We start from the raw sequence: 23405 nt of genomic DNA on the forward strand, positions 1-23405 counted from the left end.
GCTTTATCTTTTATTTGTGTTTCTCACGTAGCACGAAACGCTTTTACAAATCGAGATTATATGAATCGATACGATAAGAAAACTGATATAGTTGAGAATCAGCATTTTCAATAGTCTTTTCAAGATAAGATGATAGTGTGGAATACCATCAAATTTTTCTATTCATTCTCTGCAATGTTGCAGAAACTTGTGATAAGAAGTCGCTCTGATAAAGGTATATAAATATTCCATATATTACATATCAAACATTTAGATTACATATAAAAAATTAACGCGTGAACTGTGAAGGTAAATATTTCATGCCCAGACTACTTCGACCGAATTGAATTTCTCGCAAGGTAGAAAACCTTTTCTCGCCTACCTAAAGAAAGTTATTTTGCAAAAGTTTTATGGTAATCATAATTTAGTACGTTTGGAAACATTACATGTATTCTTTTTTTTATCTCTTCAACAACTATTAACTATTGAAAAATGTATCGAACATAAGAGTCCCATGTTTACAGTTTAAAGGCACCGTAAAAATATTTGCAATCTAAGGATTAAGATAACATATCACATTGAACAGATAATAAATAATTTACATACTATGTACATAACTCAATTTATACATGAGAAACATTTTTCTGAATACATACGTATGTCTAATGCTTACGTAAGAGTAATTTTAGATCTCCACTACTGCGAGTGAACGTTCCACTTTCTTCAAAGCGTTTCATTAACTTATTACATGCTAAGGTGAAAACTAATTTGCGGCTAACAATTTTTCCCTTTCCAACAAATCTTATTTAACTGTCTGTGACATCCGTACCTGTATATAAAAGCTACTTTTTATGGAAATTATTATTATTAAAAATTCTTTTTAATCAGTTCTTCAATCTATTAACAAATATTCTATAAGCAAATTTTATTGCCTAACAGTTACAGAAAATTTGTATAATAAACCGTTCAGTAAAATTTAATCCATTGATTAACACACATTAGCACACAATATGGTGATGCTCGTATCTGCATACTGTACATATATTAACAATCTAATTTTGACGAAATCTACGGAAAAGATGCCTACTTGCTTTTTTCCACAAATTGATTATCTGAGTCCAGGATAAAGTATATAAAAGTACGACGGAAGTGGACATTTCGTGTAGAAAACGATGACAAAATCATAATAATAAGTATATCACATACTTACGTAAGTAATTACATAGTTTAGTATAAGTTGCCAATTACAATGTATTTTAAAACATCTTCCTGTACCTTGTTACGTGGAAAGCATAATTTACGTGCTTTTCTCTATACTAATAAAATAGGAATAATAAAATCGTGTAAAACTTTCCATGTCATGTCCAGTGCACACGCAAACGAAATACGTAAACCCGTGACTGTCACTGGTTGAGCTGTTAAAGCATTAACACAACGATGAAAACCCTCGTTTATAATTACAAATACCATGAAAATAATGTTCGCAGGTTGTAAAGAGGCGTTGCTTCTTCAATTAGGAATCATCACGCGTCCCTTTGAAAATGGCCTTGAGTAAAAAATGGGGAAGGACAATCACAAAGGACAGTTGACCTCGTGGTTTCTCGTTGCTCCATTTTGCCGAATGTCGGCTGCCAGCCAACAAAGCGACGATTTACCAGCAGCGAAATAATAAAAACGGCTCGTTTAATGGCGTGATGTTTAGCTACGTGCTGAACGCGCTGCGTAATAAAACGGACCCAATACAATCGAGCTAAGTGCTCTGGTGAACGTCGAATATTTTGCTTAATTGCGCAACGTTATAATAATCTTGCGGGGTAATGTAATTATCATTATTTTCAGACTGAGCTGCCTGCAACTGTTTCGTTGAAAATTTTTAATGATTCCTCGTTAATGAAACCTCGAACAAGGATGTTGTAGCGTGGTTTCGCAATATTTCCGGAAAAAGATTCCGGCGTTTAATTCTCGAATGATATTATGTCATAACTGATTAGAATAATTTACGTTAGATTACTAAAATCCAAATTGTTTAACTTATCACGCGTTTTATATATTAAATATTCGAAAATTAAACAATCTAATCCTACATTTAGTTAAGAGTTAATAACGTCGTGTTGAGATTAAGAGCGTAGAGTCGTAATACGGATAAGTTAATACTTGACTCGATCCTTAACTTTTTTCTTTTAATGAATCCATCTCAAGTTTTAATACTTTCCAGAGGTTGCTGTTTATCTTTCTATCCAATGCATCGTTACCTCGTCAAGTATCTTCTTCCTTTAACTATTTCTTCCTGGCTCTTTCCACCAAGTGAAGTCATTTTTCATGATTGTTCTTTTTTCTTACTAAATGTTTCTTGTTTCAAGGTTTTACGAACCATGATTTTTCTTTAACTTGTATGTTTACTGTTTTATAATTAACTGAGTTCAATGGAATATGATACATTTAATTTTATGTACTTTGAGTGAGTTATTTAATGATTAAGATGCGACTACGTTCAGAGAGGATTTTTATTATTTAATACTATAAAATATATTTAATAAATGTTTCTTTCATTAATGTATAATATAAAATTATGATTCCGTGTAATATTCTAACGAAACATTAGTTTGAAAATGATTCGTTAAAATTCGTGTAAATTCTGCGTTTCTAACTTTTCTCCTAATTAAATTCTGATATCCTTCAAAAGACGGTGATTATCTGAAAAACCAATGGGTTCAGGGCCCATATTGAGCTTAGATTTTATTTGAAAAAACCAATGAAGTTATTAGTAGGCCATTAACTAGATATTTAACGATAATTTAAATATTTAACGCTTCAACTATTGATAAAAAAGTGACATAATATCGATATGATGAAACATGCTAGCGCCATAGACGAATTAATTGAAAAACAATGAAATAAAATTCAAGTAATAAAATTAATTAAATATAACAGGCAAAAGTATAAAAAGTGAGAAAGTACACACACAAAGGAGAAAGAAACAAAGTTCGCGTGAAATTTGTAGCATGGAAGCAATATAGTTGAATATTCAAAAGAGGAAACAGTCACTTAAAAGCAGTTGTTCTGTAACCTTGAATTTCGTAACTGGAACATTTAATCGGCGTTATTCGACGACAGTCTGACTGGCACCATACAGCCATGCGCCTGATATTCCTAGCGCTTTTTGCTAGCTTCTTTCATTCCAGTACAAAGATGCGACATAGGAAGAGTTATATGTTATCCATTCATCACTTCATCCAAGGTTGTTTCCATAAATCGCCGAATCTCGGACTAATAAACGAGATATATGGAGCGTTACTCGTTCCAAGTTATAATAAAATACTGTAAGAAACAACCATGAATCCAAAGTATTAGATTAAAATATTAAATTGAAGGGAAGGTAATATCGATTTTGCGGATGTAGAGTTAATTTATTCACTATGGTCGCTTTATTTAATCAATTACTTACGAATATTCAGTAAAAATCGAACGCTTCTTATTGGTTTTATTTTCTAATTATTTTAATATAAATCTACAGCTAATATACCAAATAAAGTAAAATTTGTTTGAGTATTTCAAGAAATCTAACGAGCAATACTTATGTCCAGCAGTACGCGTTATATAATGTCCATTGCTTTCTACGATTTTTAACTAAAATAAAAATCGAATTCTTAATTAAATTTATCCAAAAAATAATTAATAGCACCTGATTTACCTATCGAGATTGATTAAAACGAATGACGAATTGTTAGTTGCAATCTATAAATCTTTAAAGAGCAACATTTTAATTACTAACGAGATTCAATTATTTCGATTTGCAATTAGAGAAATTAGATTAAAATAGAGATTAATGCAATTTTCATGGAAAAATGTTTCATGTGTTTTTGTATTGTTTTTCTGCATTTTTTCTATATTCATTTAGATAATTTCTGAGCTCATAAGAGAAACACCTTTTTCGTTTAGATAATTTTGTGGAAGTTGGAAAAGAAAGATGATACAAACAATGACGTGATTAAAAGTCGACATTGTCACTTAAGAAAATGAAGATAAAAAATACCTACATTTGACGAATGTTATATAAAGAACGATTATCTTTATTCAATATTTTAACATGTTTAAAATCGTTCATTTTAAAAGATGCCTTCGTAAGAAAATACAAATTTTACAGGAATTGGTATCTGACTGTTATTGATTGTCTATAAATACTACACGAGTTCGACAGGAAAATGTGACAATTGCACGATTAAACGCGCAATTTAATGTGAAATGGCTCGTTCTATTCTTCCATTTCCTTCTTTACTTTCCCTCTTCCATTTTCCGTGTCACTGTTTGTCTCTTTGACAGCCATTCGTTCCTGGTTCGGCGTCCAGAAGGACTCATGAAGAAACGAGCAGCAATGTCAGGGGAAGGGAAAAATAAAACGAAGGACAGAGGACGAATGAAGTTTCTTGTTTGTCGAGACGTGGCCCAGTTTCGCGGGAACACCTCATCCGATGGAACGGTTCCAGAAATACTTTACTTAAGTGAAATGTAAACAGTCGGTAATGGATTCGTAGTGAATCTTTGGGTAATTGCATCTGATTTTCTGTACAGCTTTACACTCCTCCAATTACACGTAGATCCGTATGAAAACGTAATTTCCGCCGGATATCCATAACGGAATGATCGGCTATAGAAATATCCCATCCTTTCAGAAATATCCTCGAACTGAATTACGAAAAAATTGCTCGGATGATTTAAATTGCTTCCAACAGTTTAAAATGCTTAGATATACATACTAAGAAACGAAGAATTTTATTGCACGATCTTTTCTGTCTTAGTATTGATATCGTCATTGGCATACGTATGCGCAATTTGACGCGTTCGGATCGATAATTATGATACTCAATTTTTAGTGTTATGACATGGTTATAAATTATAGTTGCATGTCAAAGTGCATACAATGCACGTACTAGGGAAAGATATGTAAAATATAATATAATTATAATGTAATAATATTTTATAAATGGAATAAATATTTGCTTATGTTCTACTTTCCCAATTGTGTTCATAAAAATATCAATTTTGATAAATTTTCGTTGTGTGATTAATCTAGCGCATGATTTTCCGGGATAGTTTCTTAGATCGTACATGGATATCAAATAAGTTTTAAATTGCTTGTCAACCAACTCTCGATGACAATTATATTTCGTACAAGCTCCGAGCAGGTCGCGAAAATTTGCCGTTTACGAAAATGAATCTTGACCCATAAAAGATTGAGAAGCCTTGATCTAGCATACGTATTTGTGTATATACCTATACCATTCATTATTATGTTATTAAAGTAATGATTCATTTAATTATCCATAATTGGCATACGATAAAGTTTCTCATTAAATTGCTTTAGTACAAAAAATGTCATTTATCAAGATAATGCTTAATTCATTAATCCTGCATGCGCAATTTACAGCATACTGAAATCTATGAATAAAAGATATATTCCATTGCACTTTCCTGATACAGTGATAAAGTTAGTGTTAATGGAGAAACATGATTATTTACGATTTATTGTTTTACATCTTTCATAATTAAAACTGACAATAATAAACTGACGAGCGAAATTAAAGGAACGCTAAATTTTCACCGAAAAATTGCTAATATTTAAACTGTTATACTGCTATATTTCATAATAAGAAAACATACAATTATCTTATGTTCGTTTTAAAGCGTAAAGCCTGCATTTTCAGAATCCCTAGTTAGTTTCTCCCACAGAGGTTCCTGTACAAAAATACGGAAGCGAAGATGTTTTTTCTTTTCCAAAATTCCACAGACATCAAGAAATCTTTTGGGAACTAAAAACACCACGAATTTGAAGATTGGAATCTCTCCGTTACAACGATTCTTATAGAATTAATGTACAATTTTTCATTGTCGTTTTATTGAACTTTGAATAGAAGTGCTGAACGCGCTGAACACACAACATTCTATGCAACCTTTATGCGGTGTACCTTGTGTTATCCTAATGCCAGTGGCACATTTGTGTATTTTATTTTTTCAGTCAGTCGGACGATTTATCCCTTTTAGCAGGGCAAGTCGTGTTTAATTTAAATTTCGACGTACTTCATTTTTACCAATTAACTTGATCCCACGGTGAATATATATAAAACTGTAAAATTGTCGAAATCGATCATTTGATTGGATATACAATATCACGCACCATCCTCTCCGATACCAACAAAATTCTTTATTTAGTATCGTGTTTTATTACGTGAGAGTTATGAAAAGGGACGAAAGGAACTCTGTGGCGAATCTGCTGGTAAGTTATTCAATGCTATTTTTCTCTCTTCCTTCCGATGCCTATGGTTTGAAAATCGAAGATCGTAATTTAATATCTTACGTGTAACGGAATAACCTAACTCGTATTACATTCTATCATGTTTTAATTTATAAAATTACATTTCGAAATACGTATCATGTTTTGATTTATAAAATTATACTTTGAACTGTTTTAGTCGTGAATGTTAATACATTTTCAATAGAAAGGATACGTTATACAAGGTGCTTAGTATAATATGATACGTCCATTACTTTTACCACATCTGTCAATACGGTAGACAAGATAGTGTTCAAATTTTCTCCACATAATATTCACTTCTACGCTAAAAGCAAATACCCCGCGTGTTTTTCCATTTCTCTGATATAATGTGAAAATACTGTTATAAGGAATTTTATTGAAGAAAGAAAAAAACAAGGGAATTGCCAAGTAAATTCTTTTTTACGTGATACTACAGCAACAGTATAGACTAATCTATCGCTTCTCGATTAACGAATTCCGATAGCGTAACATACTTCAAACGCATCTCAGTCAAAAAATGTTTTCGATAAAACAAGCTAACGGTTACTTTGTGTTAAAACTCTGTTCTACGCGAAAACACAGATATTCAACACGTTGCGGTAAACAAATTTAGTCAAAGCCAATAAATCACGATCATGCGATTGAGTTTTTTTTTTTTACAAAGATACGAGGATTCCGTGTTTTTCAACAGATTCCCCTTGATCAGCGGGAATGTACCCTTGATCAACGGTTTTTCCATGACGATAACGGGAAATACTAGATGCGTAATCGGTGATTACGCGCGTGATTCGCAACGCGATTTTGACATTATCACCCGACCGCTGACGTTATACCGCGATGTAAACATTGTCGAAAACGCATTTATGTACAATGTAAGTACATGCATCGGACTCGATGTTTCGTCACGATAATTTCGTTGATTGGATTTGAATGGTGTTTGACTGTGCTCGCGCTACGCGCTCGCGATATTATCCGTATTAACCGTAAAATGTCATCCACTGGTGAACGTGTGTCGTTCGAAAGCCATTAATGTGTGAATAACTGCGAAAAGGTGATGAAAATATATAGAGCGTACAATGACGAGCCATGGAACTCGGCTTGAAATTAATATACATATTTATTTCAAAGGAATATTATTGCTATTACACAACGTTCTTTTATGTCTCCTTATACAGGATTGTTCATTTAGGTAAGTTGAGCTAAATATGGAATTATAATTTTTCTATCGAATTAAGAATATATAGAAGACTTGATCAAAAAATTCATAAGACGTTTATCACTTGCCTTCTTTTAAGTTACAATCTTATATCATTAAACATTATACCAATCTTCATAGGTATTCAAAATGTTATTATTTTACGATGATACATTGTCTGAGATGAACAATAACAGTCTGTAACGTGCTTTCGATTGTTTCAGGGTGAATAGCACCGCAAGCTCGAGCTATTCTATTTTTTATATCCTCCGGTGTATTGTATTTCGTTGTTCGTTTTAAACGGTTCGTTTTAATTTTCCCTACAAAAAGGATCAAAATTGGTGCGAGGTTCAATGCACGCGATGGCCATGTTATAATTCCAATTACGTCCAATGCAATAATTTGCAAATTTCATATTTAAAATTTGTCTTATGAAACGTGTACGATAAACTGGGCAATCCTCGTACTAATATCCACATTCTTCGACCAAGATCTAACGATGCATCATGTAAAAGCGTTCGCAGTTCATTTTGCGTATTTTTGAATGTTGCATTTTTTTGTCCGCTTAGTGTACTACTCATAAAGTAAGGTCCATTTATTTAGTAGTTTAAGATGCCGCGTCAAACATTTACGTTCCATAGCCTTAGTTTGTACGCATATTTTAATCATCGTGGGATTTGAGATTTTCAATTGACCAGTGATGCATATTTCTTAAGTATAAACGACCATGGTTAATGAAAGATGTCTCGTCAATGAACAAAACATTTAAAAAAAATGATTAATCATTTTCATATTGTCGTAGAGCCGATTAAGAAAAATGCACGTGATTTTCAAAACCTCCCTCATGGAGATCCAAATAGCGAAATGAATAAATAAACGAAATAAATGATACGATTGGAACTTTTCTTCGTAAAGCATTCGTGTTGCGCTTGTTCCGGGAATACCACTTACACGCTCAAATTCGAATTATTTCTAATAATTTTTCTATTTCTTTCGTTTTTAACAGTTTCGATACTCGTGCATTTCTTCACGATACTACCAGTTTTACGAACATTCCTCACTACCTTTGCTTATATATGTACAATGTAACGTGACAATTAGCTTTAGAAATCATCTCATGTGTATACATTTGATTTGCTACCTTTAAGTTGTTTATTTTTCGAGTTAGATAAATGATTATCATACTCATCTTTTGAATAATTTATTACAGGTGTTATATCGACACACCATTAGAGTTGAAAATGATTAGATGATCTTCAAGGCTCTGTAATGCGATAATAAACATATTTCCATATTTATAAGCTTCCGCTTGTCGCATTTTTTTATCAAAACCTGCGATTTCAATAGATATTCACCTTTAACCTTAATTTCACAGTCATTTTAGTGTCATGTTTTTATATATGTACATGGGTGTGTGTGTATGTGTGTGCGTTTGTATTTAATTGAGTTTTACTATTAGCTACAGTAACAAAAAGAAAATGATGGCGATAAACACAAAAAAATCGATGACTTGTAAACTTGGAAGAAGTAACCTTTAAAAACAAATATTTTTGTATGATATTAATGCCTTTAATGCCATCCAAGTTATCTATAAAATGTTTTGCGTATAATAACATTAAAATATATATATAATAACATTTAAATGGACCACTCGGTATATCTTATAATATTTTCACGTATACATTTTGTATATTTTAAATGAAATAAGAAATTTGACGTATTGAACTTCGTCCAGTGAATTATCCTCTGACAAAATCCATACTAGAACATGAAATGAATTTGTTTAAATCAATTTTCCGGAAAATCAAATTCTAGATACAAGAAACGATTGCGTGGTTGAAGATACAATCGTCATTTCCATCTTATTCATCCATCATTCTCTGAATTTCTAAATTCCTTATAGACATTTCGCCGTCATACCTCGTAAAACTGTATAGGATTTTATATTTTCATGTCTAACGTAGGATCCAATTTTGTCGACTTAAAACAAATCCCTTTGATTTATGTCTATCAACTTAGAATAATATCTTTGTTCGATTAGTTCTTCGGTAAAAGTTGAATGCCGTTATTTAACAATTATTTTGCAACGAAATTATCAAACGTTATACCAATAATATATTTAAGTAGATTTCGGTCGTATTGATACAAAAGAGATATACGAAATAAGTTCCTTTTGCGAATTTTGCGAATTTCTTGCATTTATAGAAACGACGAAGATATTTAATACTTGAAATAAAAAAAACAAATGGGTTTCTAATTTTCCAAGAAAAGGTGAAATTGTAAAGTTAAACAACATTACGAATACTATAATCGATTGCCTGTAAATTGTAATATCAATTAGATTACAAGGTATCAGAGCAAATTTTACAGTAACACGAAAGTGTATTGGTATTCAATAAATGAGCTTGTGTACGTAAAGGTGAAGGTTTGTGTACCTGTCGAGATTGGTTGCATGGGAATTTAAAGTGATTTTGTAATTATGTGTATAGTACTACATACTTCAAAGGCAAACACATTCCATGATTCGATACACGTTTTCAATATAACTACCTGAGAAAATTGAGTAAAACTAATGTAAATTAATTCTGGTTTCACTATCCTTTATAATCATGCTTGCAAAGATAAATAGAAACAGTGCAATAAATCAATATTATCTCAAATAACACTAATGTATAAATATTTAAAAATATGTCATGAATATTATTTAATTTTTGTATAATCCTGGTAATGCAAGATGAAAAATCTCTTTTAAATGGAAATTAATTTTACGATACATACTATTTTTTCAAATTCACGCAAATATGATAATAATTGTAAAATTATTTAATTTTATTGAAAGCTCTCTTGTAGAAAAAAGAAACTTTGTCTTAACTACCATTATGTATTAAGCATGCTGATATAACATCCAAGTTTAAATTCAAAAAGAAAATTTTTAATCAGCATCAAATATATGTGTAGATTTAAATACTTTATCTTAATAGCTATCTTTTTACTGCTTTCTAGCATTTTATCTTCGTATTTTGTCTCATACACGACGTCCAGACCAGCTTGGTATTCACCAAGAGGAACAGCTCTTAAAAGGATCAAATTATCTTCTCCTCCTCAGCTTCGATATTTTCAGCTCCTTTCTCTGGAAATTGTGACTTTATACATTTCTTGCTACTAAAGCTTTCTCTTTTTTCGCGAACGGGGCAAAACTCGTGTCGGGTCGTAAAACTTTACGAGTTTCGTTTTCTTCTTGATTCAGCTCGCACTTAGTAGCGACCGCTTTCTGATGCGAAAACCTCACCATTCTCAGCGCATTCCGTTTATCCTTATTTGTTTTATTTAATTCTTCATTAGGCTGAACGGTAAACGTGTATGCCACAGCATATTCTCCAATATTCTGTTTGAATTTTGCAAATTCTCCAAGTTGTCGGACTGATACGTTGCGCAATTATATATATATATATATCTTTCGTTGAGTCTTTTCAGGGTCTAACCCAATATTCAGAAACGGAGGAGTAAAATATTCCGTATTTCTACTTTTTTACTAAGATAGTGAAGCTGGCTTGTGAAGTATTTGTAACAGTAAGATAAGTTCTTAAGGTTCGAATGAAAAAAAAAAATTGAAAAAATTGTTTGAAACCATATAAATTATATAAATTATGTTATAAGAGAATAGGAAAGAAAGAGCTTTTTGCGAAGGGATAAAACCTGTAAACTTTTTCAAGGTTTATAGATGTTAGATGTTAGATTATAAAATTGATTTTGGGGATAACTATTGGTTTATACATAATTTATCATTTTGATCTTTCCAAAGGATGGCACGATTGAAAAATACAAGCGATAAATCATATTTCCTATTTTTTTATAAGAAAGTAGTTTTAAGGTGTACATTATGTTGTCAATGAATCCCATTTCACCGAAATTATCTTCGTACTTGATTTTGCAGTTAAACATATATCTTTATATCCTCTACAAAATTGAAGATATTAAGACATTGATTGTTTTATTAATTATACGTCTGGCTTTCATAAGAGTTCGCCAATGTATCAGACATTTTTAAAAGATTCATATTTTCAGGTTATTTTCATTTTCAATTACCTCATATTAAAATCCTTCTGTTTAATCATATAGTGACATTAAAATAAAATAGTCGACGAAACAACTTACTTGCTATGAGTTTCTCCTGTGACCTTCAAATAGAAAATTTTGGCCACTGGATCACTTTTTCAATAAAATAAAGTAGGTTAAAATATGAATGTTTTCATATCATACATTTGCTCTTTTTCAATTATTAAATTTGAACTTATTATTATTAAAGGTATGATTGAATATAAAATATATATATTGGAAAATCTAATTTTGTAAATGACGATGATAAAATAAAATTTGAAAACCATGGTTTTATAGATATTCAAATAAAGTTCTTCTTTTTATATCGGTAAATGTCCTTTTCACTAATCGTATAACGTAGTTGAAGAAATCCCGGTCCCGTGGTCGAGAAACAGAAATTAATCTGCCGCCTAAGTTACGATTTACCCGGATTATTTCCCGAAATTATTCTGTTCCCCTGTGAACAGAACTCGCGGTTAAACTCCGCCTTGGTCACCGGCTCGATGTAATCAAATTGGAAATTTGCATAATGCAAATTCGACGAACTAGAAAAACAGTGAACGTTGAAGTTTCATGAGAACGCGAACGTACGAACGAAGTGGGTTCATCGTGTATCCACGAGCATTTCTATGCTCAATTAAGAGAGCACACGGAACACTGCTCAGAGGTAGAGCGACCAAAGAGGGAAATTCATTTTTATCCAGCCTTTGAAGTAAAAAATTAGATATTTCTATTATTTACAAAATATACAACAAAAAATGGATACTTTGACTATAAATGGGACGGAAGAAGCGTAAACAAATCATAGATTTTTAGGACGCAATAAAATTAATTTGATAACTATTTGCTGTTATCCAAAATTAATATTTCTAGTAGTTTAAATATCAATTTATTTTGTATCACGCAGATTTTGATTCGAATATAACAAATATAGTAAATATTCAGTATGAATTCAGTGATATTAGGTTATTACTATCTGAATTTATTATTTATTTATAGTTGAAAATATCTATTGCATCGAAAATAAAAGAAATAACTTCTTACTCACAAATACTGCGTTTCTTTTCGCTATGATAACAGTGAATCACATATAATAGGCTCGCAGAAATATTCAAGCATCCTTTAAAGCAGAATAACTTTTTTAAAATTGGACTAAACGACGTGAGAAGACGAATTAGAAGAACGACGAATTAGTTTGCTAAATGACACGTAAAAATATTTTGAAATTGCAATTGGTCGGAATCACGGAGAAAATAGTAAAGGTCACTTTTTATAATCGAGTCTGTGTAATAAAAATTGAAAAAAAACGCGCTATACATGTCGAAAATTTCACCCCAAATCAAATTTCACCCCAGATCAAATGGAAACAGAATTTTGTTTATATAGTATTAGTTGGCAGAATTTTAGATTTTTAAATTATTTTCCTGTAACAAACAAAAAATATAATTTGTCATATTTTCCCTCACACTCTTCATATTTTAATATTACGATATTATTGGCTGTGTATTATATTATTTTATTTAGCGATTATAACAAAATTGTTTAAGTGATAAGAAAATCAGCCCCAAAATGCTATAGCCAACCAAAATCCTCGTAATATACGTCTAATGGAAACATTTGTGAACAATAGAATTTTCTAACACTTTTAATAAAGTGCTTGCATTACTTATCGTTTAGTACAAAGGATAGAAATCTCGGTTCGCTACTTCGCTAGTATTTTTTGTTTCATTGCAAAAGCATACAATTCAAACATCTACGTAAATTGTGCAGGTTATTTCCAGTTGTGACGAGTACTTATAATTTGTAACTACGCAAAACCATGACAAGACACTTTCAATAATCCACAATCTGGTTTCATTATGTCGATTGATCGCCACATATAAAATGACTCAGTGTTATTCCGGTTGATTGATTTATTATGTTATAATAGGTATAGTATTTTCCAGTTTTTATATGGCCTGTATCAATATTTATTTTACATTTCTGAACAATACTCGCGACATAGCTTTAGCTTTAGGAAAGCGTAATACGACGAAAATTTTCTTTTTCTTCTAACATGTTCAAAATTTCACAAAAAAACACCATATCACGATAAAAATTTGTATCGTTAGAATTAAAATTAAAACTTTTATTATTAATGCATCAGTTAAGTTTTTATTGTTAGAATGACCGCTGAAACGTAATTTTTAGAACGATATATAACATATGTGGATGTGAAATTTCTAAGGAATTGAAAAGTGGATTTCACACATTCAACCGATGAAGAGTGCAACGAATATTATGTTACAATCTGATAATTGACATACCAGTAAGCATTTAAGATTAAACTTGAGGTTAAAAAGACTTTTTTCTTTCTATAATTCCATAATTTGCAATAACGTTATTTACTGTACTTTTTTTATTCTTTCCGGTGTTTAAATGTCCTCGACCGTGTACGACTTGAATTGTAGATTGAGTGTTAACATTCCTCCCTTTTCTGTATCGTTAGCCGCAACCGGTCGTAATCTGTTTAATGAAAACGTATTATTTTGAAAGGATCGACGAGAAAAACAAGAAATGAAGAAATATCGGTATTCTATCGATAAAGATAAAAGATTTAATGGAAATTATTTTAGAAAATTTTTTCTATAATATTTTCTTACGTTAAAAGTTACGGTATTGTTATACATTGTAAAAGTAAAGTATCCTTGCTACACGAAGGACAATAAAAGTTTTTATGATAATGAGAATTGTATTTTTATAAAACGAAAAAATATGAAAGCATTTCTGAAATAAGTATTTTTGCAGCGTGTTTTCTCTCGTCGTTATTTATGTTATTTCGAACAAATGGTTGCACAGGATTATTTTCACTGCTGAAAATCGTAAATTTTCCGGTACTTTGCCGTAATGGCACAAAAAGTACAAACGAAACAGACCTGAACATGTGTATGTTTCGTGATCTCGTCATTAGCTAGCTCTTATAACATCTACATAACGTAACATAATAACACCAAAAGTATCATTTTATATAGCTTAATTCATTAATTCATAAATCCTTTCTTAAAATTCATCTGCTAAAACATAATTTGTTAAAAAGGGAGATTAATTAGTAAAAGAAGCATCGTTTAAATAAATGTTTTCATTTCTAGTTATTCAAATAAATCTGATTACTTCTCATATGTATATTAAAGATTGACTTCTAACATTTACAAAGAAAAACTAGGTTATTCCTTCGAAAATAATAATTAAGTAATCATTTACATTTCATAGTACGTTTTAAAACATTTATCAGAGGGTAACTTTATCCATTCACCATTGTTAATTTTTTTAAACCTCACACGCATATCAAACGACGGTACGTTTACCTTTTCTAAAACATACAAATCTTAATCTCCAATCTAGTTTCATTGGAACGATTGCTATTGACATTTCACTGTCACTTTTAATGCATCTGTCGAAGTATAATTTCTGCGATCTAAATAGGAATGAAATTTGGTTGGCTAATCAATTATTCCAAACTGACGTATTGAATAAGCAATAGAAAATTTTCAAGTGTATGCTGATGTATGGATTTCTCTGATGTGGAAGAATATAGTCATTATTTGATCATATCTATCAATTTCGAACATGCTTTTATTATAGATTATAATGGATAACTGTCTGAGATCTAACTTCTTTATTCAAACCAAGCTTATCAATCATACATCATAATATTATATAGGACACTTACTTATGTTGCTGAATGTTTTATTCAAACAAATAGGAAGTGATTCTTTGAAATATATCAAAAGCATAAAATACAATTTTTTTTGCCTGATATATATGCATCAAACTCTTCTTGAAAATTTATTTCACATGCTTGCATTTATACAAGGTATATCGTGCAACTGGGGCTAAAATATCTTTAAACTGATTATAAATAGATAAATGTATCATGAAACAAAATTAAGCAGTTCGTTTGAAACATGCAATTACGTCTTATACTTTTGCTTGCATTTTTAACGTATCTTCTCATCCTATATGAACAAACATTGAAGTTCATGCTTTAAAAATCATTTATTTAAAAATTAGGTATTGCAATCTGAAATTTGGATTATTTTGACATATCATTAAACGTTATGTCATATTTATGATATATTATTATATACATTTCCATCTTCTTCTTCGTACTATTTATCATATGAGTCAAGTCTGATCGTCATCAATAATGTTATATTACGTACATACATATATGTCATGTGGTAATCTCAAAACGAAACTTGTTTATAACACATATGAATATTCATATAAAATTGTCACTTTCTAAAAAAAGAGTACTGTAGACATAAAAATTATATCAGCTAGCAATTATTTCTTCTTCGAGATTTTTTCAATTTCATAGAAAAAATATTTCTCTGTCACTGAAAATATTCATTCATTCAGCTTTCATATGAAAGAATTACATAATCAGAGTTTTTAATGGAAAATGAAATGGATTTTTTTTCGACACTGTGTATGAACCGTTGTACGGAAATCAGTACAACATACTCTCGTTTTCATCGCAAACATAATCTACTTATAGGGAAAATCCTGTTATCGCGTAATTGTTAGGAATCTCTGTGCGTCCTATTGGATCTGGTAACGTATTCGCCACAGTGCATTGATTCACTTACTTATTTTGCTACACGTACTTTCCAAATGTAAATAATGGAAATCTTTTAATGTAGACTGTAGATCATAATTTAGATAATCGGTAGTTGAATAATCGATAATGCGATTAATGCGATTGGTACCCAGAGTTAGTGTTATCATAGTAGTAACGCAATACAGATATGTCTGTAATAAATTCAACAAATCTTAGATACAGGACTATTACGCAGGCCTGAGGATCACGTGTTCTACATTTATTACTATATTTACATTTATCTACATTTATTTACATTTATTTACATTTATCTACATTTATTATTATACAAATTTATTTATATTTTGTAAAGCCATAAAAACGTGTTATGTCGAAGAATAAGGCTATAATTTAATAGATTATGGAACTCTTGGTAATTATGGATACTTGGTAAGATGATGCATTTAAAACTATGATCTTCGAACCGTCATACGAATTTCACAGGATTGAATCTTGATAAATCTATTGTTGTTGACTTTCTGTTTATTTATGTCGTCTAGTAGTTGTAAAGTACTTTAATATATTAAAGTTAAGATGGTAATAAACTTAGGTTCCAAGATAATCATTTTGATCACTGGTTTATAAACAAATAATTCAACAGGTATAGAATAAACTGCAGAATAACTTCATAAATCCACGAAGACCTGAGTTCTGTTGATAAAGATTAAATACTATTCAGTGTTTATCATAATCTTTAATATCGGTCATGTTTTATAGTTTGTTGTCTTAAAATAACATGAAAGTTGGTTTACTTTTCTAGAATATTTTGTGTGGTGGTAAATATTTAATTATATGAAATTTAATTGATTTCATGAACAAACCAATTTGCATTTTAAAATTTAATTTCATCAATACAATTAATCAATGGATCTTCATCGGTGATGATTTACAATTAGTAGGTAGTACTTATATTGGAGACTGATTAATTCAGTTACTTTTAAGTTATTACTAAGTTACTTACTAAGTTGCTTTTAAGATATTTTAAGATATTTTTAAGTAATTTTAGAGTATATATTTCGTCCTAATTTGTATTTTTATGTTGTGGCACAGACCATCAATATTTATGATCAAAGATATAGAATAAAGATTAAAATTAAATATTATTAACGCAAAGCGTTGTGGGACTTATAACCCAATGTCAGGCGATTGAAAACACTAAAGAATTTACTTTTAAAGGAATTGACAGCAAAGACAGAGTATTGTCATTAAAAGTGAGTTTGGCGTAATATATTAACGAGGCGTGAAGACGTTCTTCTTATATTTAAATGATGCAAGAAACGAAACGATGTTTCATTTTATAAAAGTAAAACTATTCTACTCAAAGTTATTTATTTGCATACATGTATGTATAATTCAATTAAATTCAATAAAAGCTTAATCGATACATAATTCAATTAAAAACAATCAGTTTTCAGCTACAGTTTTCAGTCCCTATTTACTCATTTCCCGTTGTAATTATAACCATGCGGTATGTAAAAGATTTTTTTTTGTACATGTAAAAGCGAAGTATTAAAAAAACAATTATGGATAATTCTTTAATGGATGATTTTTTGATGGAGAATCATAATAGCAAAAATATAAAGCATAAGTATCGTGAAATAATTGGTGCAATTAGTACAGAAAAATAAATTATAAATGCTATACACTACATTATAGAATATGACAACAATTTTCAGGAAACAACGTGGTTAACTATATAAAACTATATATTCCGTACAATTTTCCGTTATAATTAAACAATCATTAATTCGGACTTTATCGCGATCGATACCCATGGTCGTAACATTTCATCTGATGAGTATTGTATCATCACGATTATCAGGGACACCCGTTGCATACGTGAACACCCAGACGTGTTGGTATTCCACCTAAATCCGCTAATTACCCATCACTATTGTCCATCGACAATGAAAGCATGTTCTTAATTAAATTCCATTCTCGGCAGAACACAAGGTCCTGCTTTGTCGTTGTTCTGAAAAGGCTTTCGATTAATGAGCTTGCACAGCCTGCTACGAAAGCTGTAAGCTGCAATGAGTAACGACACCGGCATTAACATACATAGTTCGGCAAAACATCGCAGAGCTATAGCGAAAGAGAAAGAAGTAGTCTCAATACCCCACCAAACAAGCCGGTGGCGTGAGCGGTGCGCGCACGCGCACTCAACGAGCGCCTTTAAAGCTTGCTGCCGCCAAAATGCATTCCCAGAGTCAGTTGTGCACTACCGGTTGCGAAGTAAGGGTCGTATTGTGATTACGTGTTCGTTGACTGGTATTCGCGAATTAAGAATAACGCTTTACGGTATCGGAGAAATTGAAACAACGTGCGTTTGACACGTTCTTTGCATTCTATTTAACCTTTCGAGGAAACACGCTCGTTCTAGACTATCGTGTGTTAACGTTTCGAAAACACTTTTGCTCTCGTGTGCGAGTCAATTGCATTCGCGTTTTTCACTACGACCTCGTCTGAGTGAAACAGAATCTGTGAAACAAACTGTCGTCGAAGAAGTCTAGAAATGAGAAAACTTATGGAGAAACAGCTGTCTTGGCTTGCCTTACTCGTCACAGCGTTCTACTCTTGTGAGTAACTTTTACGTATCTTTCGTGTGTTTTCTCGATAGAAACTCTGAAATACTCTTTACGTATGGTCTCGCGTACAACAAGATTATCTCATTTTCGGTCAACGAAATCTCGATCGGACAGTCAAACTCCATTCGTGGTGTTAAATGCAATAACGGTGGTATTTCGAGGGAAAGGCGTGTGTGTGTATTTATGTTTGAAGAATTTGATTTTTCGCAACAGTCGACCTAACGTGGTATATTGAAAGTAATGGCGGCATAATTTTCGTATCCAAGGAAATATTTTGCTGATCGAGATTCGATGATCGAATACGTAGATTCGAAACGTTAGACGGGGCATTGGAGGCGGCGTTAATGTTCTATCTTTAGATATTTTCGCTCTATTTCTGACGTGTTTTGCGAGTGTAATTATAATAGCCGCCTGTGAGATCTCGTACGAGCTACTGCGTGTGAATTCGTAAATTTGTTTACACACGCTGCCTCTGGTGACTAAACCATTAACTGACCTACACAGCGTACACTGTGTCCTTGATTTCATTCAATCAGACACATCTGCCTGCGTAACTTATCAATCGCGTAAATAGTCCAATTTACGACTTCATCATCGAGGACGATTTTATTATCTCTTTATAACGATATCAATGTATTTCATTCACAAATTTTTACGTTATTTAAAGGATTGAACTTCCTTATTAAAAATAATCATAAGATCGATTATAAATTGAAATCATAATATCGATGGATGATGTTAACAGAGAAAAAAGTTGATGTATGTTTTTTTTTCTCTGATGCCTAATTGATCAATTAAACGAAATATAGCTGCAGCAAATTGAAAATCAACAGCATATGTTGTGATGCGCAGTCGCGATGCGTTCGTATTTTATTAACGTCAATGGTTTGATTTGTATGAGTAAATCTAATGTTAAATAAAAAACTGTATTTAATTTCATTCGGAAACGGTATTTACGATCGCATAAAGAGTGAAACACGCATGGCGTGAAATTCTAGAATGATCGTTTGAGAACAGGATCGTGCAATTAGATTTTCTCGTGGTGCGATACTAAAATAACACGATGCTCTTACCACGTGGGTGAGTCTCTCCGTTACATCGTACGAGATGACGTCGCAGTCGCTGATTGGACGACCGGATGGGCGTGCGCCTGGCCTTACCTTAGCAGCGTATAGCGATGGGACTGACTCAGTCCTTGGAACTTTCGAACAAGCCGGTTGTCAAACGTTTTCCACGGTAATTACATAAATCAAAGAAGATCGTAGTGTGATCGTAGATTTCACACATTGCTTTGAAACTTGTTCTGAAAATTAGATGATAATTAAGGTGTATGTTTGATGAATCATTCATAGGATGATAATATTTGATTCATACAAGATTTGATTCTGAAAATTATGGCTTTAGATCATTGATATAGTAAATTATCTTCCTTCGGAGTGACATAGAAGCACTTCCTGTTTAGCAATATGTACATAAAATGAGGCATTTACACTTGATAATTAGAATTTTTGTTATTTGAATTCAAATGAATTTAGTCAGTCGACATCAAAATTCGGTAATGAAATTTACACTAAAAGTAGAAAGAAACGAATATTTTATGTCTTTTAATTTATCATTTTGTATCATAAAGAACAACTTATCCCACGATTATTACTTACGTAAGTCTATATGGATCTTTTAAAAGTCACTGCTTTTGTAGACAACTTAAAACCGTCAGTATGTATTATGCTGCACAGGAGTTCTTAGGCTATTTTTAGCATTAACTATAAAGTAAGATCATGAACAGATGCTCAGGGTTAAATTATATTTCCTGTATATGTATTTTCTATTTTACATAATTTTTTCGTTTTGTTAAAATCTAAAAATATACGCACAAAACAAAGACAGAAATAATTTAGAAAAGATTATTCAAATCATTAAGATGTATTATTTTGTTTATAACTTTAGTTGTTACAGGACTCTTATGTTAAATATTGTAATAAAAACTTCAATTATGCAGACTAAGATTAGATATTTTTTTTGTACGTTTTATGTCTAGTACGTAAATCCATCGCGTTTTTCGATCATTGTTTTAATCACTATTAGCATTTGTGTGTATTATGTTTTCTACAATATTTGTTATTTTAAGTCACATTCGTATTTCAAGTATACTTCTCAAAGCTTTCTAACTTATTGAAAATTATTTCAATAGAGTGATTTAAATTAGAACATCGTGCATGTCGACACATAATTTTTCATTCATAATTTAGTTATAATTATTGTAAATAATTTTTGTAAATTTCTAAATACAAAATGAATCCTTTTACATGAATACAAAATTTTAATAAATTAAACATTCCTTTATTTCCTTGACAATCAATTATCACATTTCTTATAAGAGCAGGAAAGGACTACACATTTATGAATGAAGTTATTATATCTAATTTTAATTAAAAATTTAGTGTGTTCTGGGTTTTGCGTTCGTTAAACTTGAAATTCGGTATTTAACATACGCTTGGCGCCACATTTTTTTTTTTTTTGGTTCCAATCTGTTTACATAATATTGCGTGATAGTTACGCGGAATCAAAACAATTAATTAATGTACGAAGAGAACGACGCTGCGCAACAATGACTCGAGTGGCAGGTGTCGATTATCCACCTTAATACAAGAGGTCAACGATGACAATTGTTCTGATCGATTCCATCGCTATTCCATGTACACAATGACAAAACCGCATGTCAAGGTTTTCTCGAATCCATGCAGAAAATGGTCGCATTGGAATATCAAAAACATTCTCAGCCTCTTTTTCTTCACAGGCCGTTCTCTCACACGAGGAGAGCCGGTTTCTCGCCATGCATTCCATCGAGTTTAAGTTCTCCTTTCGTAACCAGCCGCGTAGGTATACGTGCGCGCCCAAGATAGACGGATGTCCGGTCATCAGTATCTCTCTTCTTCCGCGAGAACTCGCTATTCGCGGAATGCGAAATGGCATCACGTTATTTTCACTCCCGCCACCGTTGAAATGCATTTCCATGCTGCTGCTTTTATATCGTTAACCCTCTGTAATCGAATTTTTCTTTGTTTGCGAAGAAAAGAAATTACAATTCCTCGTTCTGATGGAAGTAGGAAGTAATAACTCTTAGAAACAAGTCGTGTAGCAGTGCAATGATATTATGACGAAGGAAAGTAGCGTAATAATAAACGTATGGGATAGTACTGTTAAAGGTATTATAAATCTTCGTTACTAATCGAATTTCCTCGTTATCTATGGTAAATAGTAAGAAATCATTTTTCAGATATAATTATGTATGAATTTTTAAAAATTTCGTAATTTTCTATTTATAATACACACTAATTTCTATCACTATCGCTCAATAGTAATTAATGTTTCTTTAATCTCTAAAGTATTTGTCCGATAAAGATTTTGAAATTGATACGAAGACATTCGATATTAATTGAAGGAGTAAATTTAAAATTTCCGACTATGTACATACATGAATCATTTATTTAATTGTAGTATAAGTCCTTTAATAAATAATCGTAATAAATAATAGTCATGGTATACGCAGTGAATATGTGAACGGTCATTTAAAATAATTATTGGAAAGTAATTTCTGTTTCGAAATCGATATAATAGTAGATATTAAAATCGGCTAAAGTGATTCTATTATCAGATAACTGAAAACCTAAGATTCAATTTCATGAGTTAATTAATTAGTCTCGTTAAGCGGGAAGAGGATAAAGATTTTCGAGTAACTGATAACAATAGTTTAAATTAACGAGCTCTTGAAAATCGAATTACCTTTTTACGTCTTTTATGGGAAGCAATTCTTGTAATTTCTTACTTGCATAATCTGTGCATTGAAAGTATTATCAAATGCTGAACACGCTATATAGAAGAAAGTGATAGCGATCGAAGTAACTCGATTTCTATTTCGTTGATACGGTTCTACCTTCACCAATGAAAATTTTCAGATAAAACCCATTTTCAAATAAAAGCTACCCTTTAATTCATTTTAGAAACGTAGAATTTCGAGCATGCACTTTACGTTTGTTCTTAATTGCATTCTTAAAAATAATTCTTAACTGTATTTAGACGCTTAAAATTGTTTTATAACCATTTTGTTCTTTTATATATTCCCGTTGAACGCAATGTTTAACCAGATAGAAAATTGAAGCATTCGTTGCTCTTAAGATGAAGTATATATAGCATATGGTCCGATTTTAGATTTTAAAATTCCGTTCAGTAGTGCGAGTATTTGAATATGATCCATGTACTATAAACAGTTCTAATGCTGGTAATGACATTCTCGATATTTTAGTTACAATAGACCCTGTTTAAACTATTAATATTCGTTGGGTCTCTATGTATCTACTTACAATGTAGTTTGAATAACTTTCTTGGCAAAGTAGGAGTATGGAAAGTGTAGTCGAGCAATTTATTGGATTTAAAAATGAATATCGATATTATTAGATCGAGCTTAAGCTAGCAAAAATGTATATAGAGTGACATAACACATATTCCAAGTAGAAAAATAATAAATCCTACATTTTAATTATATTTCTAGCAAAAATATCTTACATTAAATTATCTCATATTATCAGCTGTTTCTGA

The 23405-nt window shown here is 31.3% G+C and overlaps 1 protein-coding gene across 1 annotated transcript in view; it reads left to right on the forward strand.

Moving 5' to 3' along the window:
• Window positions 1-18414: 18414 nt before the first annotated feature.
• LOC126920908 (uncharacterized) overlaps window positions 18415-23405 on the forward strand; it is a 76602-nt gene continuing 71611 nt past the window's right edge. Inside the window, exon 1 of the mRNA XM_050731899.1 lies at window positions 18415-18800. Coding sequence (XP_050587856.1) covers window positions 18737-18800 — 64 coding nt within the window. The 5' untranslated portion in view covers window positions 18415-18736. The remainder of the gene's footprint in view (window positions 18801-23405) is intronic.

The sequence above is a fragment of the Bombus affinis genome, chromosome 1 (assembly GCF_024516045.1).
Source record: "Bombus affinis isolate iyBomAffi1 chromosome 1, iyBomAffi1.2, whole genome shotgun sequence".
Taxonomy (NCBI): domain Eukaryota; kingdom Metazoa; phylum Arthropoda; class Insecta; order Hymenoptera; family Apidae; genus Bombus; species Bombus affinis.